At 47.8% G+C, this 25,812-nt stretch overlaps 1 protein-coding gene across 1 annotated transcript in view; it reads left to right on the plus strand.

Annotated features, from left to right (window-relative positions):
* Nucleotides 1-25,812, plus strand: part of ttll7 (tubulin tyrosine ligase-like family, member 7) — a 283,178-nt gene that overhangs the window by 190,937 nt on the left and 66,429 nt on the right. The window contains 2 exon segments of the mRNA XM_070886446.1: nucleotides 4,184-4,318; nucleotides 12,010-12,090. Of these exon segments, the coding sequence (XP_070742547.1) occupies nucleotides 4,184-4,318; nucleotides 12,010-12,090 (216 nt within the window).

Raw genomic sequence — 25,812 nt, forward strand, 5'->3', positions numbered from 1 at the left:
TTTGCTCTAACAAGCTGCTGGTACATTATGACCCATGTAAACATTTAGTATTGGCCTGTGATGCTTTGTCATATGGAATTGGTTGCGTACTCCAACAAGCTAATGAGTCGGGTAAACTTCAACCAGTCGCGCATGCATCAAAAAGTCTGTCTAAAGCTGAAAGAGCCTACAGCATGGTAGAGAAAGAAGCATTAGCCTGCGTGTATGGGGTTAAAAAGATGCATCAGTACCTGTTTGGTCTTCGGTTTGAACTGGAGACAGATCACAAGCCGCTCATTTCACTGTTCTCTGAAAACAAAGGTATCAATAGCAATGCTTCATCCCGCATCAAGAGGTGGGCGCTGACATTATCCGCTTATGATTGTCATTCGCCATAGACCCGGCGCCGAGAATTGTGCCGATGCTTTGAGCCATCTGCCATTGCCATTGCCACAACGGCAGATTTAATGTTAACCATGGATGCTTTTGAGAGTGAAGGAACCCTTGTCACGGCTCAACAAGTTAAGACCTGGACCAGCCAGGACCCGATTTTATCGGTGGTGAAGAATTGCATCCTCAAAGGCGATTGGTCTGCTATACCCAAGCAAATGTGCGAGGAGACCAAACCTTACATTCGTCGCAAAGACGAACTGTCTATTCAGTCGGATTGTATACTGTGGGGCAATCGTGTTGTTATTCCCAAGAAAGGGAGAGAGAAATTTGTATGTGAGCTTCATAGCACACATCATGGCATTGTAATGATGAAAGCCATCACCAGGTCTCATGTATGGTGGCCGGGAATTGACTCTGAGCTGGAATCATATGCATCAGTGCAATACTTGCATGCAGCTCAGCAAAGCACCAGCGGAATCGCCACTGAGTCTGTGGTCGTGGCCGTCCAAACCATGGTCCAGGATCCACATAGACTTTGCAGGTCCCTTCCTGAGGAAGATGTTTTTAGTTGTAGTGGATGCATATTCGAAGTGGATAGAGTGTATAATCATGTCATCCAGCACATCCACAGCCACCATTGAGAATCTCAGTGTCATGTTCGCGACACATGGTCTGCCTGACATCGTTGTTAGCGACAACGGATTGTGCTTCACCAGTCAGGAGTTTCAAGAGTTCATGAAACTCAATGGTATCAAACATATAAGGTCAGCACCATTCAAACCTGCATCCAATGGGCAAGCAGAACATGCTGTCCAAATCATAAAGCAGAGTATGAAACGAGTAACCCAAGGGTCACTGCAGATCCGTCTGTCATGCATACGGCTGAGTTACAGGACAAGACCACACACGCTTACCGGGGTCTTGTCTGCTGAATTAATGATGAAGAGAGGTCTTAAGACCAAGCTATCTCTTGTACACCCTGACTTGAATAATCTTGTTGAATATAGAAGACAAATTCAACAAGGGTATCACGATCGTGCAGCTGTGTCACGCGATATTTCTGTAAATTATCCTGTATATGTTCTGGATTATGGTCAGGGTCCCAAGTGGATCGCTTGTACTGTCATGGCCAAGGAGGGCAACAGAGTATTTATTGTCAAGCTCAAAGATGGGCAAACATGCAGGAATCATATGGATCAGACAAAGCTGTGGCACACAGACGAACCAGAACAGTCGGAGGAAGAGACAATCGACGACCAACCAACCTACCCCCAGTCATCAGAGGACTCAGTGGTCATCAGTGAATCGGGACTTTCAATCACTGACATGTTCAATAAAAATTGACTTTCAGTCTCTGACATAGCCTTTGTCACTCCCACTAGGTCAGCCACCCAGCCACCATTCACAACAGACTCTGAACACTCACCCAAGGCTGGAGTTGAACTGAGACGGTCAACCCCGGAGTGTAAAGCACCAAACCGTCTCAATTTGTAAAAGACTGTGTTAATATCTCAGAGGGGGGTATGGTCATGTATGTACTTTTGGAATCACTAGCCACTAGATGGAGGCCATTGGGCAGCCATGTTGTATATTAGTCATTTTGGGCCTTAATAAAGCAGAGCCAAGGTTATACCTCTTGGAGTTAAACAGTACTCAGTCTAAGAGTTATTGCATACACAACACCTACAACCCTCTAACATCTCTGCGCTCCTCTAATTCTGGCCTCTTGTGCTTTTCATTGCTTCAACATTGCCGGCCGTGCCTTCAGCTGCCTGGGCCCTCCCTAAGTCTCTCCACCTCTCTACCTCTCTCTCCTCCTTTAAGACACACCTGAAAACCTCTTTTACCACGCTTTTGGTCACATTTCCTAATATCTCCTTATGTGGAACGGTGTCAAATGTTGTCTGATAATGTTCCTGTGAAGTACCTTGGGACTTGTCACTATGTTGACAATGCTATATAAATGCAAGTTGTTGTTGTTGATAATCAGCCTCTTATTGAAGAGTTCTTCTTAAAGAAAATTACAATCATTAATCTATATATTTCAAAAAGGAATAGGATATATACTTGAAAAGAAGACATTTGCAGAGCTATGGGGAAAGAACAGGGGGAGTGGGACTAATTGTAAGTATGAAGTGATGCACTTGGGGAGGAACAACATGTGATACTGTATAATCTAAATGGTATTATTTTGAGGGGGGTGCAAATCAAGAGGGACTTGAGGGTGCATATTCACAAATCTTTGAAGGTGGTAGGGCAAGTGATAAGGTGGTTAGGAAAGCGAATGCGATATTTGGCTTTGTAAATATTGAATATAGAAACAAGGAAGTTATGCAAAATCTTTACAAATCACTGGTTAGACCTCAGCTGGAGTGTTGTGTACAATTCTGGGCATCACACATTCGGAAGGATGTCAAGGCCTAAGAGAGGGTACAGAGGAGGTTTACCACGATGATACCAGGGATGAGGAAGTTCAGTTATGTGGAGAGATTGGAGAAGCTGGAATTGTTCTCCTTGGAGCAGAGTTGGTTAAGGAGAGACCTCATTCAGAATTATGAGGGGTTTTGATAGAGCAGGTAGTGAATAATTGTTTCTTTTGGCAAGTGGGTCGGTAACCAAAGGTCACAGATTTAAAATAATTGGCAAAAGAAGTAGAAGGGGAATGCGGAGAATATTTTTCAGACAGAGGGTTGTTAAGATCTGGAATGCATTACCTGAAAGGGTGCTGGAAGCAGATCCCATCGGAAATTTCAAAAGGCAATTGGACATGTACTTGAAGTGGACTAAGTGCAATGTTATGGGGAGAAAGCTGGGGTGTGGGGCTAAATTGGACAGCTCGATCAAAGCACCAGTGCAGGCATGATGGGCTGAATGGCCTCCTTCTGCACTGTAAGGATTTCTGGTTCTATGAATTAAGTTGCTCTTTCATTAAACTGACACAGGCATGATAGGTTCTTTTGTATATCTATCTATCTATCTATCTATCTATCTGTCTATCTATCTATCTATCTATTCTATCTTGTAATTTATTCTATCTTTCTATTCTATTTGTCTATTCTATCTATCTTTCTATTCTATTTGTCTATTCTAGCCATCTTTCTATTCTATTTGTCTATTCTAGCCATCTTTCTATTCTATCTATCTATCTATTCTATCTGTCTTTCTATTCTATTCAATCTTTCTATTCTATTCTATTTATCTATCTATCTCGGTCAGCTGCTGGTGGCAAGAATTTGGGGCAGAACCTATTCATGGCAGGAGGACATGGGTAGATCTTTGATTTTGTCGTGTCAAGGGGTTGTGTCGGAGGTGGTGGTGGGGGAATTGATGGCCTACCCGGGGAATTGAGCCCACTGCATCTTAGTGATACTTCAACGGAACCCTTGCCCGATGAGAACTGACGTGAGTTTCACTTCGGCTTTTTGAGAGACCCCTAAACCTTTAGAAGGGAAAGGTGGTTGATCCCAGCCACCCTTGGCTTGGGGCTTGGTGGACTGAGGTTCTGCCATCTCCCCAGTAGAGCAGCCCAGTGGAATTTCCGGGTCTGAATTCCTCCCCCTGCCTCCGTAAATGTCTCTCCACCACCTCAGACCCTCTCTCAATAGATATGAACAGAACTTAACATCAATGTATCTACCAATGCACTAAAAAAGAGCACATTGGCTAAAATTCAACCCTTAACTGAGCAACAAAAAGGAGAGAATGGCTCGCTATATCTCTGATCTCAGCTCCTTTGTAGAATGTGCTGTTCAATGGCTGTGACCTCAAATTAACGACGTCCTAATCCTCACTATTTCTTTTATGTTTTTAGCGCGTCTCCTTTTTGAATTTTAGAACAAAGGAACAAGAGGAAGAATTGACCAAAGAAACGCTGGTGGCCCTCAATGAGATGAGAATCAAATTCCCAGGGAAATCGAACGATGAAGCTGAGGTCCTCCTGGATGAAGTGAGTGTTCAGTGGGCGTTGGGACAGAATGGCAGCTGCCATTGTAAAGTTCTCGAGTGAGCTTGTTTCAGAGTTCACCGTAATCAAAGGTTGAATTAAAAAAAAATAGCTTTATTTATAAATTCGAACCCTCGAAGAGATGGCGTAAATGTCAAAAAAAAGAATGCCGCTTCTCGAGGATTTCCATTGATCTCCTGCCAGACAACCCCCACCCCACCCTCTGGCAGATATTCCAGGTGCCGTCTTTAGATGTCTAACTGTTGCGGTCTAGATTGAACCAGTTGCCTAATTGTCAAGGGTTGAGTGTCAGGAATGACACCAGTCGCTGAGAGGAGACCATGGCCTAGGAATGCATCTCGGGCGCTGCGTATAGCGGGTGGTATCAGATCGGACCAATTCCTAGGCCAGCACAAGAACTGGAAACGTGGAGGATGGTACGTGAAAGATAATCACAGTGAGGCAATGACTATCCCTTTAGTGATGAGGTTCTCATGGATGACGTTAGTGTCCAGTGGACATTGGTACAAAAATGTGATGAAAATCATCAAATATGACCGAGGAAAAGAGACAAATCTGCAAGGTAACTTCAGGCACACAGGGCAGGCTGGCCAGCCTCTGAAGAAAGTAAAGATGAGCCAAAAAACCTAGGTGCAGAACATCTTCCGCCAACCTCCAGCCCCTCAGAACTGTGTTCCGATGCAGCGTCTAAAACCCAACCCGCCTCTCCCCCTCCTTCCCCTGATGCGCTCCCACTCCTACTCCCCCCTCAGGAGTAGGAGGCTTAGCGGTAGGGGTAGGACAAATAACAATAATACAGGAGAAAGCCGGGATCGGAAATTGCTAGGAATCGGTTCTGTCATCATTCCACGTCTCCCCCCCACCCCCCACCACCACCCCACTCCCACAAAAAATTCAGCATCAAGTAGTTTTTTTAAAAAAAAGGTTTGCCTACCTTTTTGTGCGGAGACTATCAAGCTAATCCCACATTCCCAGCGTGGAGCTGCATGCACCGGGAGCACAGGTCAGAGAGTTGGGGCTGCAGTGTTATAGCCATATCCCTTCGCTCCCAACACCCACTCCCTGTGAGTGCGGTTTCCCTGATGAGAAATAATTGGACACTTTACACCACACAGTAGTGTAGTAAATATAGACAACATAACATCTTACTAACCTTGGAATGGCTTCCGTCGCAGTAATACCTTGCTCTCTGTTGTTTAGAAGGATGAGAGGTGATCTCATTGAAATGGATAAAATTCTGAGGGGGATTGATAGGGTAGATCACCATCATCATCATAGGCGGTCCCTCGGAATCGAGGAAGACTTGCTTCCACTCCTGAAGTGAGTTCTTTGGTGGCTGAACAGTCCAATACGAGAGCCACAGACTCTGTCACAGGTGGGATAGTCGTTGAGGGAAGGGGTGGGTGGGACAGGTTTTCCGCATGCTCCTTCCGCTGCCTGCGCTTGATTTCTGCATGCTCTCGGCGTTGAGACACGAGGAGCTCAGCGCCCTCTCGGATGCACTTCCTCCACTTAGGGTGGCCTTGGGCCAGGAATTCCCAGGTGTCAGTGGGGATGTCGCACTTTATCAGCGAGGCATTGAGGGTGTCCTTGTACAGGGAAGATAAGGAGAGGCTGTTTCCCCCGGGTTGGAGAGGCTAGAACCAGGGGACACAGTCTCAGGATAAGGGGTCGGCCATTTAAGACTGAGCTGAGGAGAAACTTCTTCACTCAGAGGGTTGTGAATCTTTGGAATTCTCTACCCCAGGGGGTGTGGAGGCTCAGTCGTTGGATATATTCAAGACTGATAGAATTTTGGACATGAAGAGAATCAAGGGATGTGGAGATAGTGCGGGAAAGTGGAGTTGAAGAAGAAGATCAGCCATGATCTTACTGACTGGCAGAGGAGGCTTGAGGGGCCGAATGGCCAACTCCTGCTCCTATTTCTTATGAGTTGTTCAAGTCCCACTCCAGAGACTTGAGCACAAAAATCTAGACGGACCCTCCAGTGCAGTGCTGAGGGAGCGCTGCACTGTCGGAGGTGTCGTCTTTCAGATGAAACGTTAAATTGAGGCCCCGTCTGCCCTCTCAGGTGGATGTAAAAGATCCCATGGCACTATTTTGAAGAAGAGCAGGGGAGTTATTCCCGGTGTCCTGATCAATATTTTTCACTCAATCAACAGCAAAAACAGATTAATTGGTCATCGCATTGCTGTTTGTGGGAGCTTGCTGTGTGCAAATTGGATGCTGCATTTCCTACATTGCAACAGTGACTATACTTCAAAAGTACTTTCATTGGCTGTAAAGCACTTTGGGGCATCCTGAGCTTGTGAAGGCGCTATATAAATGCAAGTCTCTCTTTTGTTTCTGAAGGTGTTGACTCTTCCCGCAACCAGGTGGCCAAGCAGTGTATGTGTGTGAGAGAGAGAGAGAGCTCAGATAGTGAGAGTCAGTAGCCTATTGCACCACAGGGGAGAAGAGTGGGCACGATATCCAAGCCTAATTCTGTCCTCAAGCGATGTTAATACTTGCGTTCTTCCAGCAGAGGTTGCTGGATAGCAGTCAGGAGCCGAGACCCTGACTGATTTTCCTCTCCCGAGACCGGGCCCAAGCAGCGCTCCGGCTGATATCAGCTATCCCAGCTTGGACCATCGACTTCCTTCTTTAATTGCGTACCAACTTTAATTAGCGCTAATGAAGTACTGGGGATGAGGATTACCATCTGGGAACAGTTTGAATTTGATGTACCCACCTTAAAAAGCCGAAGCCTTTGAAATGGGATCTTTTTATCTGACAAGGCAATGGTCTGATGGAAATATCTCAGAGCAAAGTACTTTTTTTGACTAAATAGTTCTATTCATTAACTGAAAATGATGAGTGAGATGAAAGGTTTGGTATCAAGGGACTTACCTCTTAAAGGCACCTTTTCAATAAAAGCTACACCCGTTCTTTTATCACTAGTTAAATAGACGGAGAAGGACTGTTTCTTTTCATTGTTCATTTATGAATGTGCCTAATCTTTTCATCCAGACTCAATGGATGCTGGAAAGAATTTCTGTTCCATCCGATGGTGCGTTTGAAGTCTTAGTGCTTAAAATGTCAGCAAAGAAGGTTGCCCTTCAGGGAAGCAGCATCACAAATAAGCCTTCGCCATTGAGATCTACCGCAGGAATGTTTAGTTTTGGAAGAAGATATTTTTAGAACATGTGTGGACACCAGAGAAGTTGAGCCGAAAAGGTTAAGGGGAGATTTAATTATGAGGGGTTCAATGGAGTAAGTAAAGAGAAGCTGTTTCCACTGGCGGGAGTGTTGGTAACTGAGGGACACAGATCTAAGAAAATTGGCAAAAGAACCAGAGGCAAAATGAGAAGGGTTTCTTGTACTCATCGAATTATGATCTGGAACGCGCTGCCTGAAAAGGCGGCGGAAACAGATTCAGTAGTAACTGTCAAAAGAGAATTGGATATTTACTTGAAAAGGAAACATTTGCAGGGCTTTGGGGAAAGAGCAGGGTGGGGGGGTCGGACATTAGATAGCTCTTTCAAAGAGCAGACACAAGCTCGAAGGGCCGAATGATCTCCGTCTGTGCTGTATGATTCTGCGATGGTGTCATCAAAGTGAGGGTGGGGGGGTGGCCCGCCCAAGTCCGTGAGTTTTGTGCGCCAACCCGCTGTGGGGACCTGACATAGGATCGCCGTGGGACGTCCCTGATCTCAGCAAGAGTTGCTCACCAATGTGTGGATTGGTGAATAAGGGCCCAAGCCAGAATCGGGACCTTGACCCCCCCCACCCATCTCCTGCCCCCCACTCCCCCCTAACAGGTACTTCAAGACATAAAGTAGCTAGCAATAGAGACTAAAAAATGCAATTTTCTTGATCTGGAGTTCTGGATCGTCTTGATTCCTCTGTGTTCATTGCAAAGATGCACCACCTTGTGGTAGATTGGCTCATAACACTCTGAACACAGCCAGCAGGTGTTTAGATTGGAAACTCGGCATTTTCCTCTCCTTACTGCCTGATTATTGGAGGGAGGGAGGGAGGGCGGGGTGGGGCTGGGGGAACTGGACATGGATCCTTTATGTTGGATCTCCACCCACTTTAGCAACAGCTCAATTTTCCCCAGTTATTTCCAGTGGAAAAACCTGTCTTATAATGAGTCATTAATGACGTCCCATTTGTCAGTGTTCCTTCATTATGCACAGCGCATATATGGCAGGCATCAACAACAACAACTTGCCTTTATATAGTGCCTTTAACGTAGTAAAACGTCGCAAGTCGCATCCAGGTTTGCTAGGCATTGGAGAAAAGGCAGAAGTCAAATTTAAAGAAACCAAACACTCATAAGAACGTAAGAATTAGAAGCAGGAGTAGGCCATAGGACCCCTCGAGCCTTTCAGTAAGATCATGGTTGATCATCTACCTCAACTCCACTTTCCTGCCTGATCTCCATAATCCTTTGATTCCCCTAGTGTCAAAAAATATATCTATCTCAGCTTTGAATGGACTCAATGATTCAGAATCCACAGCCCTTTGGGGTAGAGAATTCCAAAGATTCACAACCCTCTGAGTGAAGAAATTCCTCCTCACCTCAGTCTTAAATGGCCAACCCTCGTTGTAAACTCTCCAGCCAGGGGAAACAACCTCTCAGCATCTACCCTGTCAATCCCCTCAGAATCTTATATGTTTCAATGAGATCACCTCTCAATCTTCTAAACTCCAGAGAGTCGAGGCCCAACCAACTCAATCTCTCCTCACAGGACAACCACCTCATCCCAGGAATCAATCTGTGCACCTGCATTGCATCGCCTCCATGGCAAGTATATCCTTCCTCAGATAAGGAGATCAAAACTATGCACAGTTCTTGGAATTGCAGTATTCTTATTTCTCCACGATTTTGGAAACCAATTTTCATTGTTGTTGCTCCTGCTAATTGCTTACTATCTGCCATTTGCTGTTGGACTTGCTCTCTTCAGATAGAGCCCAAATCAGAGTCCCATTAGCAAAGGGACTTCTGCCTGTATTTGCCCAAGGAGCGGCAGGCTGCAGTAGTGTAGTGAAGTGGTTAATCCAGGGAACTCGAGCTTCAATCTCATCATGACCGTTTCAGAATTTGAACACTTATTTTTAAATCTGGAAATAAGATACTGGTACCAGTAAAAAAATTACCACAAAGCTGTCGGATTGACATAAAAGCCCAACTGGCTCACTCATGTCCTTTAGGGAAGAAACCCTGCTGTCCTTACCCAGGTCTGGCCGATATCGGACTCCTGTCCCACGCCAACAATGTTGACTCTTAGCTGCCCTCAGAAGTCGCCGAGCAAGCAAGTATCGGGCAGTTAGGGATGGGCAATAAATGCCGGCCTTGCCAACGATGCCCACATCCCGAGAATTATTTTTATTTTAAAAAGGATGGGCTGGAGAACATTTTCCTGGCTCCAAGAGATACTTAAGTCTCTCTGATATGGGAGACTTTCTCTTGACTCTCCTGTGAACATCTTCTCCCCTCCCCCCATTAACTTGCTGTTATCCACGACCTTTATCTCTACGCATCAATTCACAAAGCTCCCATTCACACCACCTTATCAGAGACACTTCCAGACCTTGCCCAGAGCAATGTCTGCTGCACACACAGCTGCATTGTTAATCAATGCCCAAGGCATTGGGCATCGTGTGTGCTTAATTTTTACAAGTGCAGTTTTGAGACCTGCTCGAAAATGGAAGCAAATGACAGAATCATAGAAATTTACAGCACAGAAGGAGGCCATTTGGCCCACTGTACCCCTGCCAGTCGAAAACAAGCTATGTAGCCTAATCCCACTTTCCAGCTCTCGGCTCATAGCCCTATAGGTTACGGCACTTCAAGTGCATATCCAAGTACTTTGTAAATGTGATGAGGGTTTCTGCCTCCACCACCCTTTTAGGTAGTGGGTTCCAGACCCTCTGGGTGAAAAATATTTCCTCAACCCCCCTCTAATCCTTCGACCAATTAATTTAAATCTGTGCTCCCTGGTTATTGGCCTCTCTGCTAAGGGAAACAGGTCCATGGGTGACATCACAGCCAAAACCAATCCTTGCCTCACACAGAATTGAATAGCAATCAGGAAAGAAAGAACTTTCATTTATATAGTGCTTTTCATGACTGTAGCATGTCTCAATCAATTGGAAATGCTTTTAAAGTGTAGTCACTGTTTTGAAACTAGAAAACGTGGCAGCCAATTTCTACACAGCAAGGTCCCACAAATCGCAACGTGATAATGGCCATGTAATCTATTATAGTGATGTTGGATGAGTGATCAATATTGGCCAGGACACCAGGGAGTACTCCACTGCTGTTCTTCAGAATAGTCCACCTGAGAGAGCAGAGGAAGCCTTGGTTTAATGTCTCATCGAAAAACAGTGCAACACTCCCTCAGTCCTGCAGCTCAGTGTTAATCTCAATTTTGTACTCCAGTCTCTGGAGTGGGACTTAAACACACGAGCGTCTGCGTCCGAAGCGAGAGGGCCACCCACTGAGCTGTGGCTGAGCAGCAGTCCTGGTTGTTTATCTCATCCTCAGCCCAGGGTCACCACCCGCAACCCCAGCCCAGGGTCACACTCCCACATCCCCAGCCCAGGGTCACATACCCCCAGCCCAGGGTCATATACCCCCAGCCCAGGGTCACACTCCCACATCCCCAGCCCAGGGTCACACACCCCCAGCCCAGGGTCACATACCCCCAGCCCAGGGTCACACTCCCACATCCCCAGCCCAGGGTCACACACCCCCAGCCCAGGGTCACATACCCCCAGCCCAGGGTCACACACCCCCAGCCCAGGGTCACATACCCCCAGCCCAGGGTCACACTCCCACATCCCCAGCCCAGGGTCACATACCCCCAGCCCAGGGTCACACTCCCACATCCCCAGCCCAGGGTCACATACCCCCAGCCCAGGGTCACATACCCCCAGCCCAGGGTCACACTCCCACATCCCCAGCCCAGGGTCACACACCCCCAGCCCAGGGTCACATACCTCCAGCCCAGGGTCACACTCCCACATCCCCAGCCCAGGGTCACACTCCCACATTCCCAGCCCAGGGTCACATACCCCCAGCCCAGGGTCACATACCTCCAGCCCAGGGTCACACTCCCACAGCCCAGGGTCACATAACCCCAGCCCAGGGTCACACTCCCACATCCCCAGCCCAGGGTCACACATCCCCAGCCCAGGGTCACACTCCCACATCCCCAGCCCAGGGTCACACTCCTACATCCCCAGCCCAGGGTCACACTCCCACATCCCCAGCCCAGGGTCACACTCCCACATCCCCAGCCCAGGGTCACATATCCCCAGCCCAGGGTCACACTCCCACATCCCCAGCCCAGGGTCACACTCCCACATCCCCAGCCCAGGGTCACATACCCCCAGCCCAGGGTCACACTCCCACACCCCCAGCCCAGGGTCACACTCCCACACCCCCAGCCCAGGGTCACACTCCCACATTCCCAGCCAAGATCAGCAAACTCAGCGGCGAGCAGGAATCAAAGCAAGGAAGGGCTTGCCAGGTTTGAGTGGTTCAGTCGCACAATGACTTGGAGAAGCCGATACTGTATCTTGGATAGTTTATCTGCATTACTTTCCCTAACTCTTTACTCCACTATCCTTTCGTGGTGGCTTATATTTTTGCTCGCTAACTCTTACAATTCCATTCACAGATACTGGACAACTGGAAGTACCACAAACAAAAAGTGGCCTCCTACTGGTTAGTCAAGCTGGACTCTACAAAACAGCGTAAAGTAAGTAACCGTCTTGCTTCCAGAGAACCGTTGGCATGGTATCAGACCTGTGTGATGTCGCCTTCATTCAAATCTTGCGCAGAATTGTTGGGCTAGATTTAAAGTGTTTTCTTTTTTTACTGCTCATCAAGGCGAGGGATGGAACACTTTCTGCTCCTATCACCCTTGTAGGCGCCAAACACTCCTCGGTCAGGTATAGCATGGTTAGATACTTAGTGAAGCTTCCCCTGGGCTGTCCAAACAATATGGCTCAGTGCCAGCCCCAGAACATATCTCAGCAGTGCTATAGTTTTTCTCTCCCACACTGACCATTCTGTGCCCTTTCACAGTGAAAATGCCAAAGTAAAGGCAGTTTTTGAGGACAGTTTTACTATTCTTCACTGAATACTACCAATCAAGAAACATCTACTGGGTCTATAGATCCCTGTCATTATACATTGCAGTCTTCAGTTTGAAAAGTGGGTGAGAATGTAATCGCTATATGTGTACATTAGAAATAATTACATTTGGAAGATGCAAACAGTGTAAGCTGAGCCAAACAGGCAGGAAACTTTCCAAGTTCCATTTCCAGCCCATGCTGAATTATTGCAAAGTGCTGCAGTACAGCAGGACCTGGGGGTACTTGTGCATGAAACACAAAAGATTAGTATGCAGGTACAGCAAGTGATCAGGAAGGCCAATGGAATCTTGGACTTTATTGTAAAGGGGATGGAGTATAAAAGCAGGAAAGTCTTGCTACAGTTATACAGGGTATCGGTGAGGCCACACCTGGAATACTGCGTGCAGTTTTGGTTTCCATATTTATGAAAGGATATACTTGCTTTGGAGGCAGTTCAGAGAAGGTTCACTAGGTTGATTTCAGAGATGAGGTGGTAGATTTATGAGGAAAGGTTGAGTAGGTTGGGCCTCTGCTCATTGGAATTCCAAAGAAAAAGAGGTGATCGAAAGGGATAAGATTATGAGGGGGCTTGACAAGGTGGCTGAAGTTAATGTTGGTCCCTTAGAGGACGAGACCAGGGAATTAGTAATGGGGAACATGGAGATGGCAGAAACTCAGAACAAATATTTTGTATCAGTTTTTACGGTAGAGGACACAAACAATATCCCAACAGTGGATAGTCAAGTAGCTATGGGGGGGAGGAACTTAACACAATCACAATCACTAACGAGGTGGTACTTATTGTGTTCCTAACATGGCTGAGACTGCACACAGGGAGGTTAAAGTAACAGTGACCTCAGTCTTTAGTAAGACACTCCAGAGTGAGGAACAGGCCTTAGGGGCCGGCTTATATACAGTGCTCCCAAGGGATACGCTCCCTGGTGGCGGAACATGAGAGTGCATGCTTTACAGATACACAACATCACCCCCCCCGCCGGCCAAAGTCAAAGTGAAAACTATTTACAAGGTGAGGCGGTCGGGAGCCTTTCTTTCCCTGGTGGACCGCCTCGGTACAAATGTCTGTTCTGGTGTTTTGGCTGTGCCCTCGCTGGGCTGGCATGTTGTTGACCCTGCAGGGCTGCTGGGTGAGCCTGGCCTTGCTGGGCATGATGGGTTTGATTTCCTGGTCCGGCGTGGTGTCATTGATCCTCTGGGTGTGTGTTGTGGGCTCGAAAAAGGTGGTGTCTGCTGTGGGTTGTTCAGGGCAGTCTGTGAACCGCAGCCTCGTTTGGTCCAGGTGCTTTCTGCAAATTTGTCCATTGTCTAGTTTGGCTACAAACACCCTACTCCCTTCTTTAGCTATCACCGTGCCCGCAATCCACTTGGGACCACGTCCATAGTTTAGCACATACACAGGGTCATTCAGATCAATTTTCTGTGATACAGTGGCGCGACCATCGTTTACATTTTGTTGCTGCCGCCTGCTCTCTACCTGATCATGCAGGTTGGTGTGAACCAAGAGAGTCTGGTTTTAAGTGTCCTTTTCGTGAGTAGCTCAGCCGGGGACACCCCTGTGAGCGACTGGGGTCTCGTGCGGTAGCTGAGCAGTACTCGGGACAGGCGGGTTTGGAGTGAGCCTTCTATGACTCGTTTAAGGCTCTGTTTGATTTTTTGTACTGCCCGCTCTGCCTGTCCATTGGAGGCTGGTTTAAGCGGGGACGAGGTGTTTGATCCCATTGCGGGTCATGAATTCTTTAAATTCAGCACCGGTATGTTAGGCAGGCCATGGGTGGCAAACATGGCCCTCAGGCTTTCAATGGTGGCGGTGGCGGTGCTTCCCGACATTATTTCACATTCAATCCATTTTGAAAAAGCATCCACCACCACCAAGAACATTTTACCGAGAAACGAGCCCGCATAGTCAACATGGATCCTTGACCATGGTCTGGAGGGCCAGGACCACAAATTTAGTGGTGCCTCTCTGGGCATGTTGCTCAACTGAGCACACACGCTGCATTGCCATACAAAGGACTCTAAGTCAGAGTCGATACCGGGCCACCACACGTGGGATCTGGATATTGCTTTCATCATTACTATACCCGGGTGTGTGCTGTGGCGATCCAAGATAAACGTCTCCCTGCCCTTTTTGGGTAGCACTACGCAGTTACCCCACAACAGGCAGTCTGCCTGAATGGACAGCTCGTCCTTTCGTCGCTGGAACGGCTTGATTAGCTCTTGCTTTTCAACGGGGATGCTGGCTCAGCTCCCATGCAGTACACAGTTATTTACTAGGGACAGTAGAGGATCTTGGCTGGTCCAAGTCCTAATCTGGCGGGTCGTGACAGGTGATTTATTATTTTCAAGCGCTTCCATGACCATCAACAAGTCTGCGGGCGGGCTGTGCTATTTCCACCCCCGTGGTGGGCGATGGTAGCCGACTGAGAGCATCTGCACAGTTCTCGGTGCCTGGTCTGTGGCGGATGGTATAGTTATACACTGATAACTCGAGTGCCCACCTTTGTATGGTGGGCTGAGGCATTAGTATTTATCCCCTTGTTTTCAGCGAACAGGGATATGAGGGCCTTGTGATTGGTTTCCAGCTCAAATTTGAGGCCAAACAGGTACTGATGCATTTTCTTTATCCCGAACGTTATTGCCGCTTTCTCAACCATGCTGTAGGCCCTCTTGGCCTTAGACAAGCTCCTGGAGGCAGAGGCGACAGGTTGCAACTTCCCCGCAACGTTAGCTTGTTGTAATACACACCCGACTCCGTATGACGATGCATCACATGCTAGCACAAGTCTTTTAAACGGGTTATACAATACAAGCAGCTTGTTGGAGCATAAAATGTTACTGGCTTTCTCAAAAGCAATTACTTGTTTTTTTCCCCATACCCAGTTCTCATCTTTACGCAATAACACATGTAAGGGCTCTAAGAGGGTGTTTAACCCCAGTAGGAAGTTCCCAAAATAGTTGAGGAGTCCCAGGAACGACCGCAGCTCCGTGACGTTCTGTGGCCTGGGCGCGTTCCTGATAGCCTCTGTCTTGGCGTCTGTGGGCCGAATGCCGTCCGTCGCGATCTTTCTCCCCAAAAACTCCACTTCTGTTGCCATGAAGACGCATTTCGACCTCTTCAGCTTGAGCCCTATGCGATCCAGTTGCTGGAGGACCTCCTCCAGGTTTTGTAGGTGCTCGACGGTGTACTGACCCGTGACCAATATGTTGTCCTGAAAGACCACCGTGTGTGGTACCGACTTGAGTAGGCTCTCCATGTTTCTCTGGAAGATCGCTGCAGCCGACCGAATTCCAAACGGGCATCTGTTGTAGATGAACAGTCCCTTGTGTGTGTTGATGCAGGTGAGGCCCTTCGAAGACTCCTCCAGCTCCTGCATCATGCAGGCCGAAGTCAGGTCGAGCTTGGTGAACGTCTTGTCTCCTGCCAGCAAATAGGTCGTCTGTCTTAGGTAGCGGGTATTGGTCCTGTAGCGAGAAACGATTAATAGTTACTTTATAATCGCCGCAAATCCTGACCGTGCCATCGCTTTTGAGTACTGGAACAATCGAGCTGGCCCACTCACTGAATTCCACTGGGGCGATGATGCCCTCGTGTTGCAGCCTGTCCAGCTCGATTTCGACTCTCTCTCTCATCATGTGAGGTACCGCTTGCGTCTTGTGGTGAATGGGTTGCGCCTCTGGGACCAAGTGGATCCGCACCTTCGCCCCGGAAAAGTTTCCAATGCCTGGCTCAAAAAGGGAAGGAAATCTGTTGAGAACCTGGGTACATGAGGCCTCATCAACATGTAATAGCGCTCGGATTTCATCCCATTTCCAACGGATTTTGCCCAGACAGCTCCTTCCAAGCATTGTGGGGCCATCGCCCGGGACAATCCAGAGTGGCAGTTCTTGCACCATGTCCTCGTAGGTGACCTTGACATGGCGCTGCCCAGGAAAGTGATGAGCTCTTTGATGTATGTTCTCAGTTTCATGTGGATGGGGCTCAGGGCTGGTCTGAGTGCCTTGTTGCACCACTGTCTCTCAAACATCTTTTTACTCATGATGGATTGGCTGGCGCCAGTGTCCAGTTCCATGGCTATGGGTAAGCCATTCAATTTTACATTTAGCATTATAGGTGAACATTTCGTTGAAATGTGTGCACCCTATGTACTTCAGCATCTGCCTCCTCTCTCTGAGGCTCAAAATTGCTTTGATCCACCATGGACCGATCTTCCTCTGCCACGTGGTGGTTAGCAGGTTTTGCAGAGCTTGCAGCTCATCTGCAAGCTCGTTGGAGGTGCCCCATTGTTCCACAGCTCTTGCAAACATATCCTTTGAAGCGGCATGAATAGGCTGAATGGAAGCCTCCAAAACACCAACCAGGTGTAAATTGCCTTGCATTCATCCTTTGTTGTGGATTCTGAGTCATCTGTGTCACCTGAGGCCTGCTGGCAGTTGCAGACTCGTGGTTTCTGCCCAGTACATTTCTGCTCGCAAACACAGTTCCAGTTAATTTATGAACATTGCTTGCACTTGTGTGCTGAGAGATTTGTTTGGTGTTATCACTGGTGGACATAAACGCCTGTGCTATTGCAATGGCCTTACTGAGGGTCGGTGTCTCTACAGTCAAAGGTTTTCGTAGGATGGTCTCGTGGCCAATGCCCAGTACAAAAAAGTCTCTGAGTATCTGCTCCAGGTAGCCATCAAACTCACATTGTCCTGCAAGTCATCTTAGCTCAGTGACGTAGCTCGCCACTTCCTGACCTTCAGATCGCTGCCACATGTAGAACCGATACCTCGCCATCAGCACGCTCTCCCTCAGGTTAAAATGCTCCCGAACCAGTGTACACAGCTCCTCATACGACTTATCTGTGGGTTTCACCAGAGCCAGAAGATTCTTCATGAGGCTGTAGTCGTGCCCTGCAGACCGTGAGGAGGACCGTTGTCCTTTTTGCAGCTCTTCCTTCTCCGTCCAGCTCGTTGGCTACAAAGTACTGTTCTAGCCGTTCGACATAGGCTTCCCAGTCCTCACCCTCCGAGAACTTCTCCAGGATGCCCACAGTTTGCTGCATCTTTGCATTGGATTCGTATTCTCGTCGCCAGTTATTGTGTTCCGAACACGGATGAGACTGCACACAGGGAGGTTAAAGTAACAGTGACCTCAGTCTTTATTAAGATACTCCAGAGTGAGGAACAGGCCTTAGGGGCCGGCTTATATACAGTGCTCCCAAGGGATGCTGGAATCCCTTAGGACTTCAGGGGATGCGCTCCCTAGTGGCGGAACATGGGAGTGCATGTGTTACAGATACACAACAGTAGATAATGGGACTAAAGGCAGATAAATCTCCTGGACCTGATGGTTTGCATCCTAGGGTCTTAAGAGAAGTAGCAGCAGGGATAGTGGATGCATTGGTTGCAATTTTCCAAAATTCCCTGGATTCTGGGGAGGTCCCAGCAGGTTGGAAAACTGCAAATGTAACACCCCTATTTAAAAAAGGAGGCAGACTAAAAGCAGGAAACTATAGACCAGTTAGCCTAATATCTGTGATTGGGAAAATGTTGGAGTCCATTATTGAAGAAGCAGTAGCAGGACATTTGGAAAAGCAAAATTCCGTCAGGCAGAGTCAGCATGGATCTATGAAAGGGAAGTCATGTTTGACAAATTTGCTCGAATTCTTTGAGGATGTAAGGAACAGAGTGGATAAAGGAGAAGATAAAACTTCACAGGTTTGGGGGTAATATTTTAGCATGGATAGAGGATTGGCTAACTAACAGAAAACTGAGAGTCAGGATAAATGGTTCATTCTCAGGTTGGCAACCAGTAACTAGTGGGGTGCCACAGGGATCAGTGCTGGGACCCCAACTATTTACAATCTATATTAACGACTTTGAAGAAGGGACCGTGTGTAATATAGCCAAGTTTGCTGACGATACAAAGATGGGAGGGAAAGCAATGTGTGCGGAGGGCACAAAAAATCTGCAAAAGGTCGTAGACAGGCTATGTGGTGTGGCAAAAATTTGGAAGATGGAGTATAATGTTGGAAAGTGTGAGGTCATGCACTTTGACAGAAAAAAATCAAAGAGCAAGTTACTATTTAAATGGAGAAAGATTGCAAAGTGCTGCAGTACAGCGGGACCTGGGGGTACTTGTGCATGAAACACAAAAGGATAGTATGCAGGTACAGCAAGTGATCAGGAAGGCCAATGGAATCTTGGCCTTTATTGCAAAGGGGATACAATATAAAAGCAGGAAAATCTTACTGCAGTTATACAGGGTATTGGTGAGGCCACACCTGGAATACTGCGTGCAGTTTGGTTTCCATATTTACGAAAGGATATATTTGCTTTGGAGACAGTTCAGAGAAGGTTCACTAGGTTGATTCGGGTGATGAGGGGTTTGACTTATGAGGAAAGGTTGAGGAGGTTGGGCCTCTACTCATTGGAATTTAGAAGAATGAGAGGTGATCTTATCGAAACGTATAAGATTATGAGGGGGCTTGACAAGATGGATGCGGAAAAGATTTTTCTACTGATGGGGGAGACTAGAACTAGAGGGCATGATCTTAGAATAAGGGGCCGCCCATTTAATACTAAGATGAAGAGGAATTTCATCTCTCAGATGGTTGTAAATCTGTGGAATTCGCTGCCTTAGAGAACTTTGGAAGCTGGGACATTGAATAAATTTAAGACAGAGATAGACAGATTCTTAACCGATATGGGGATAAGGGGTTATGGGGAGCGGGCGGGAAAGTGGCCCTGAGTCGATGATCGGATCAGCCATGATCTTATTGAATGGCGGAGCAAGCTCGAGGAGCTGTTTGGCCTACTCCTGCTCCTATTTCTTATGTTCATATGTTTCCTTCCCTAAAGGACATCAGTGAACCAGTTGGGTTTTGACGATAATCTGACAGCTTCATGGTCACTTTTACTGACACCAGCTTTTTATTTCCAGATTTAAAAAAAAACCTGCATTTTAATTCTTTGGATTACTTACTCCAGTGAAAAAAACACTACACGCCCGCAGCCTATTGCTCTGCCTCTAACTGTGCTGCACCTGACTCGTGGGAGGGGTGGATGGAGGAGATTGATTTTGCCACGTGCCGTTGGCCCCTTGTTTTGGTGCAGGTGTCACCCGGGCTGGAACTGGGGTCGCTTGTTCAATCTCCCCTTAAACTGATGGGATTGGAGCATGGGAACAGGAAGAGGCCATTCAGCCCCTCTATCCTGTCCCGCTCACCATTCCATTGGATCATGGCTGATCTGTCTCAACTCCATTTACCCTCCTGGGGTTAAGATACAGATCAGCCATGATCCACTTAAATACCGGAACAGGCTCGAGGGACAGAATGTGGCCTAATCACGTTCTCATGTTCCAGTTGTACCAGTGATGGGAAGACTCAAAGAGGGAGCAGGACTGCATCTTGGAGCTTGTTTCCAACATGCCAATGAAAGACAGCTGGAATTTTCAGAGACACACGTGTGGAGATTTCATTTGTCCCACTCCAGGAACTTGAGCACAAAAGAAATCTAGGCTAACCCTCCAGTGCAGTGCTGAGGGAGCACTGCACTGTCGGAGGTGCCGTCTTTTGGATGAGACGTTAAACCGTGGCCCTGTCTGCTCTCTGATCTCATAACAGATCCCATGACACTAATTAGAAAAAGAGCGGGGCGAATTATCCCCAATGTTCTGACCAATATTTATCCCTCAGTCAACATAGAGATTATCTGGTAATTATCACATTGCTGTTTGTGGGAGCTTGCTGTGCACAAATTGGCTTCCGCGTTTCCTACTTTGGAACAGTGACTACACTCCAAAAGTACGCCATTGGCTGTAAAGCGCTTTGAGATGTCTGGTGGTCGTGAAAGGCGCTATATAAATGCAGGTCTTTTTTTTTTTGCACGGCATGGAAAGGTCACCTAAATAAAAATAAAGCTTCAGATTACAGAGTATGAGAAAAATCTGTTCATCGACATTAGAGGGGTGTTTCTGACAGGTACTTAATCCCCAGCGTAAAGAAATAAGCAGCTTAGCAGATTCAGCGTGACAGTGGCCTTGTGAGCCTGCTCTCGGTTTCCTGCACCATTCCTGGAAGCATTGAAACTTCCTCAAGGAGATGCGGCACGAAGTTCCCCGCCTATAAACTCTTCAGATAGACAGAAGTTTAATTGAAAAGATTTGAAGAGAGGTAGACCCCCCCCCCCCCCCCCGCTGCTTAATTGGGTGGTCTTACCACGATCACTAAGAGCTTAAGATGTTGTTTTAAAATGTTGCCGTAATTATTCGCCTCCCCCGCAGCATATCCCCTCCCCCAACATAAAGGCCAAATGGCAGAGTTTTTTTTTATGGGGATGTTAACCAGGCATCTGTTGTGGTTCACTGTGAAGCAGACGAGGTTCTGTGCACAAGCTGCCCGGCTTCCTGTTTGCGACATCTGGATGCTATATTGGAGCTAGTAAAGTTTAATGTGCTGCTGAAATGCTACGAGAACATGGAAAGCCGTAGATGTAATCGGGCTGTTTTCCACTGTTAACCTCTGCAGCAGTGACCTTTGGACATTATCTTGGCGACTTTGTTTCTGCGATGTTAAAGAGGATACCACGATGGTACATTGTACTGTCACCACGACCTCGCCCCTCTCTATCTCTGTAACCTCCTCCGGCCCGACAGCCAACGTCCCCCCCTAAGGTGGGCGGTGGCATACCAACCAAGAGGCCCCGTGATGGCCGCTCGCCGGCTACTGCCGCTGGAGGAGATACCGCGCAGCACATTTAAAGGGACCGTGCAGGAAAAATAATTCGAGGGAACATCGCCCACAATCCCCGGAGAACTCTGCGTTCCTCCGATTCTGGACTCTTGCGTATCGCCAGTTTCTTTCGCCTCACCATTGGCAGCCGTGCCTTCAGCTGCCTGGGCCCTAACCTCGGAATTCCCTCCCTAAACCTCTCCATCTTCCTATCCTCATAAGAGCAAAAGAACATAAGAAATAGGAGCAAGAGTAATTTGGCCCCTTGAGCCTGCTCCGCCATTCAATAAGATCATGGCTGATCTGATCATGCACTCAGCTCCCTGCCCGCTCCCCATAACCCTTTATTCCCTTATCGCTCAAAAATCTGTCTATCTCCGCCTTAAATATATTCAATGACCCAGCCTCCACAGCTCTCTGGGGCAGAGAATTCCACAGATTTACAACCCTCTGAGAGAAGCAATTGCTCCTCATCTCAGTTTTAAATAGGCGGCCCCTTATTCTTTAAGAAGCTTCTTAAAATCTACCTCAATGAACCAAGCAATGAATCCTAATTTCTCCTTATGTGGCTTGGTGTCACTTTTTGGGATGTTTTACGATGTTAATGGCACTATATAAATACAAGTTGTTATTGTGTAACTGAGGCACACACAGACTATATGGTCCCAGGTTTGACAGCTGCTCTATGCCGAGTTAGCTGGTCTCAGTTTGGGCGCCAATAGACTCAAGAGTTGAACAATGGCCATTTGGCAGAGGGACCGGAGGAAGAGAGCTGTCTATGGAACCCTACCAGGCATCAGTGCCTTCAGGAGAGGACGTGACGGGGCGGGGGGAGGAGGGGGGAGGGGGGAGGGAACTGGTAAACTGAAAGAAGAGCTCCTAACTCCAGCCTCTTGTGCATACCCACTTCCTTCATCCCACCATTGATCACAGAGCCTTCATCTGCCCAAGTCCTGTTCCCTGGAATTAACTCCCTAAACCCTTTCACTTCCACCACCCTTGCAAGATTGAGTGGATTGGGCCTATACCCTCTGGAGTTTAGAAGAATGAGAGTTGATCTCATTGAAACATACACGATTCTGAGGGGGATTCTGAGGGTAGATGCTGAGAGGTTGTTTCCCCTGGCTGGCGAGTTTAGGATAAGACTGAGATGAGGAGGGATTTCTTCACTCAGATGGTTGTGCATCTTTGGAATTCTCCACCCCACAGGGCTGTGGATGTTCAGTCGTTGAGTATATTCAAGACTGAGATAGATAGATTTTTGGACTCTAGGAAAATCAAGAGATATGGGGATTGGGCAGGAAGTTAGAGTTGGGATTGAAAATCAGCCATAATCTTATTGAATGCTGGAGCAGGCTCGAAGGGCCGTATGGACAACTGCTGCTCCTATTTCTTATGTTCAAACCCATCTCTTTGGCCAAGTTTTTAATCACCTTCCTGATTCTCCTTTGCTGGCACAGCATCCAATTTCCTGACACCTTCTATGGATTGCTTTGTGATTTTTTTTTTATATTAACGATACTTTAAGAATCAAAATCTCTCACGGGAGTACCTTTGAACAGAATGATGCAGTCAGCGAGGTGATCATTTCCCCGGGACTATCAGTGTGTAAGACAATGGCCCGCGACACAGTGAGTTGGATTCCTTCTGGTGTACAGGGCCATAAGCGAGAGAGAGACTGCTGCATTATTGAGCAATATAAAGCACTTCGCCCAACACTGCCATTCTAGCCCTTCCAGTTGTTGTTTTATCAAAGTTCAATGCTGCTTCAAGGAGGGTGTGTGTGTCTGTGGGTTCCAAGTTTTTCAACGGCTGGTTCAGAGAAACATACCTGATCCCTCAATGATCATGGTTGCACAACTCCCAGCAGACATGGGGCGGAAATTAGGCGGAGGTGCAGTTCATCTTCAGTTTTCTTTGAGTATATTTATGTGTGTGTGAGTGTCTGAGTGTGTGTTTGTGAGAGTGTGTGTGTGAGTGTGTGTATGTGTGTACTTTTGTGTGTGTGTGTGAGAGAGTGTGTATGTGCGTGTGTGTGTGTGTGTGTATGTGTGTGTATGTGTGTGAGAGAGTGTGTGTGAGTGTATGTGTATGTGTGTGTGTGTGTGTGAGTATGTGTGTGTGTGACTATGTGTGTGTATGAGAATGTGTGGATGTGTGTGTATGAGTGTGTGTGTGAGAGTGCGTGAGTGTATGTGTAAGTGTGCGTGTGATTGTGTGAGCGTGTGTGTAAGCGTGTGTGTGTGTGTGTGAGAAAATGTGTGTGTAAGTGAATGTGTGTGTGAGCGTGTGTGTGAGAGTGTGAGTGTATGTGTGAGTGTGCATATGATTGTGTATGTGTGAGAGTGTGTGCGAGTGTGAGTGTGTGTGTGAGTGAGTGTTATTGTGTGTGTTGTGTGAGTGTGTGTGTTTGTGAGAGAATGTGTGTGTCAGTGAATGTGTGTGTGAGTGTGTGTGTGTGTGAGAGTGTGTGTGAGTCACCGTATTTACTAAGGCGACGAAAGTATGGGCCTTACGCTAAACATCCGTAAGACAAAGGTCCTCCACCAGCCTGTCCTCACCGCACAACACTGCCCCCCAGTCATCAAGATCCACGGCGTGGCCCTGGACACCGTGGACCACTTCCCATATCTCGGGAGCCTCCTGTCAACAAGAGCAGGCATCGACGACGAGATCCAACACTGCCTCCAGTGCGCCAGTGCAGCCTTCGGCCGCCTGAGGAAAAGAGTGTTTGAAGACCCTCAAAACTGCCACCAAGCTCATGGTCTACATGGTAATACCTGCCCTCCTGTATGGCTCAGAGACATAGACCATGTACAGTAGACACCTCAAGTTGCTGGAGAAATATCACCAACGATGTCTCCGCAAGATCCTACAATCCCCTGGGAGGATAGGCGCACCAACATCAGTGTCCTCATCCAGGCCAACATCCCCAGCATTGAAGTACTCGAGAGCATGCAGAAATCAAGCGCAGGCAGCAGCAGGAGCGTGCAGCAAACCAGGCTCCCTGCCCACCCCTTCCCTCAACCATTATCTGTCCGACCTGTGACAGAGACTGTGGTTCTCATATTGGACTGTTCAGCCACCTAAGAACTCATGCTAAGAGTGGAAGCAAGTCTTCCTCGATTCTGAGGGACTGCCTATGACACTTGATCAGCTCCGCTGGGCAGCCCACATAGTTCGCATGCCAGACATGAGACTCCCAAAGCAAGTGCTCTACTCGGAACTCCTTCATGGCAAACGAGCCAAAGGTGAGCAGAGGAAACGTTACAAGGACACCCTCAAAGCCTCCCTGATAAAGTGCGACATCCCCACTGACACCTGGGAGTCCCTGGCCCAAGACTGCCCTAAGTGGAGGAAGCGCATCCGGGAGGGAGCTGAGCACCTCGAGTATCATCGTTGCGAGCATGCAGAAATCAAGTGCAGGCAGCAGAAGGAGCGTGCAGCAAACCAGTCCCACCCACCCTTACCCTCAACAACTATCTGTCCCACCTGTGACAGTCTGTGGCTCTCGTATTGGACTGTTCAGCCACCAAAGAACTCACTTCAGGAGTGGAAGCAAGTCTTCCTCGATTCCGAGGGACTGCCTATGATGATGATGACGATGGTATGCAATGATTTTTAAAATCTTTTCCTTCCGCACAAAAAGGGGAAGCTAAATAAGTGCATGTGTGAGAATGGAACAGCGGGTTAGTTTGCTAGGGTAAGGCAGGAGAGGCTGATGTGGAGTATAAATGCTGGCACAGACCTGTTGTGCTGTCTGTAAATTCAATGAAATTTGATTCGGCATTTGAAAGAAAAACATTGAAGATTCAGAAGGAGAAAATATATTCTTGACATGACGTTTTGAAATGTGGGAATGGTAGTCATTGGAATACTCTCCAAATTAACACATGTCTGCCCAGATCATGATTTTTCTAAAGATTAAAAAAAATGTATTTGCGTGTTCCCCGTCCCTCGAATGTTCCCCATCCCTCGAGTGTTCCCCGTCCCTCGAGTGTTCCCCATCCCTCGAGTGTTCCCCGTCATTGAGTGTTCCTCGTCCCTCGAGTGTTCCCCGTCATCGAGTGTTCCCGTCCCTCGAGTGTTCCTCGTCCCTCGAGTGTTCCCCGTCCCTCGAGTGTTCCCGTCCCTCGAGTGTTCTCCGTCCTTCGAGTGTCCCTCATCATCGAGTGCTCCCCGTCTCTCGAGTGTTCCTCATCCCTCGAGCGTTCCCTGTCCCTCAAGTGTCCCTCGTCCCTCGAGTGTCCCTTGTCCCTCGAGGGTCCCTTGTCCCTCAAGAGTCCCTCATCCCTCGAGTGTTCCTCATCCCTCGAGTGTCCTTCATCATCGAGTACTGCTCGTCCCTCGAGTGCTACCCGTCCCTCGAGTCATCCCTGTTCCTCAAGTGTTCCTCGTCCCTTGAGTGTCCCTCATCATTCGAGTGTTCCCCATCCCTCGAGTGTTCCTCATCATCGAATGTTCCTCGTCCCTCGAGTATTCTCCGTCCCTCGAGTGTTCCCCATCATCGAGTGTCCATCGTCCCTTGAGTGTTCCCTGTCATCGATTGTTCATTGTCCCTCGAGTGCTCCCCGTCATCGAGTGTTCCCAGTTCCTCGAGTGTTC

This window comes from Pristiophorus japonicus, chromosome 8 (genome assembly GCF_044704955.1).
Source record: "Pristiophorus japonicus isolate sPriJap1 chromosome 8, sPriJap1.hap1, whole genome shotgun sequence".
Classification (NCBI taxonomy): Eukaryota; Metazoa; Chordata; class Chondrichthyes; family Pristiophoridae; genus Pristiophorus; species Pristiophorus japonicus.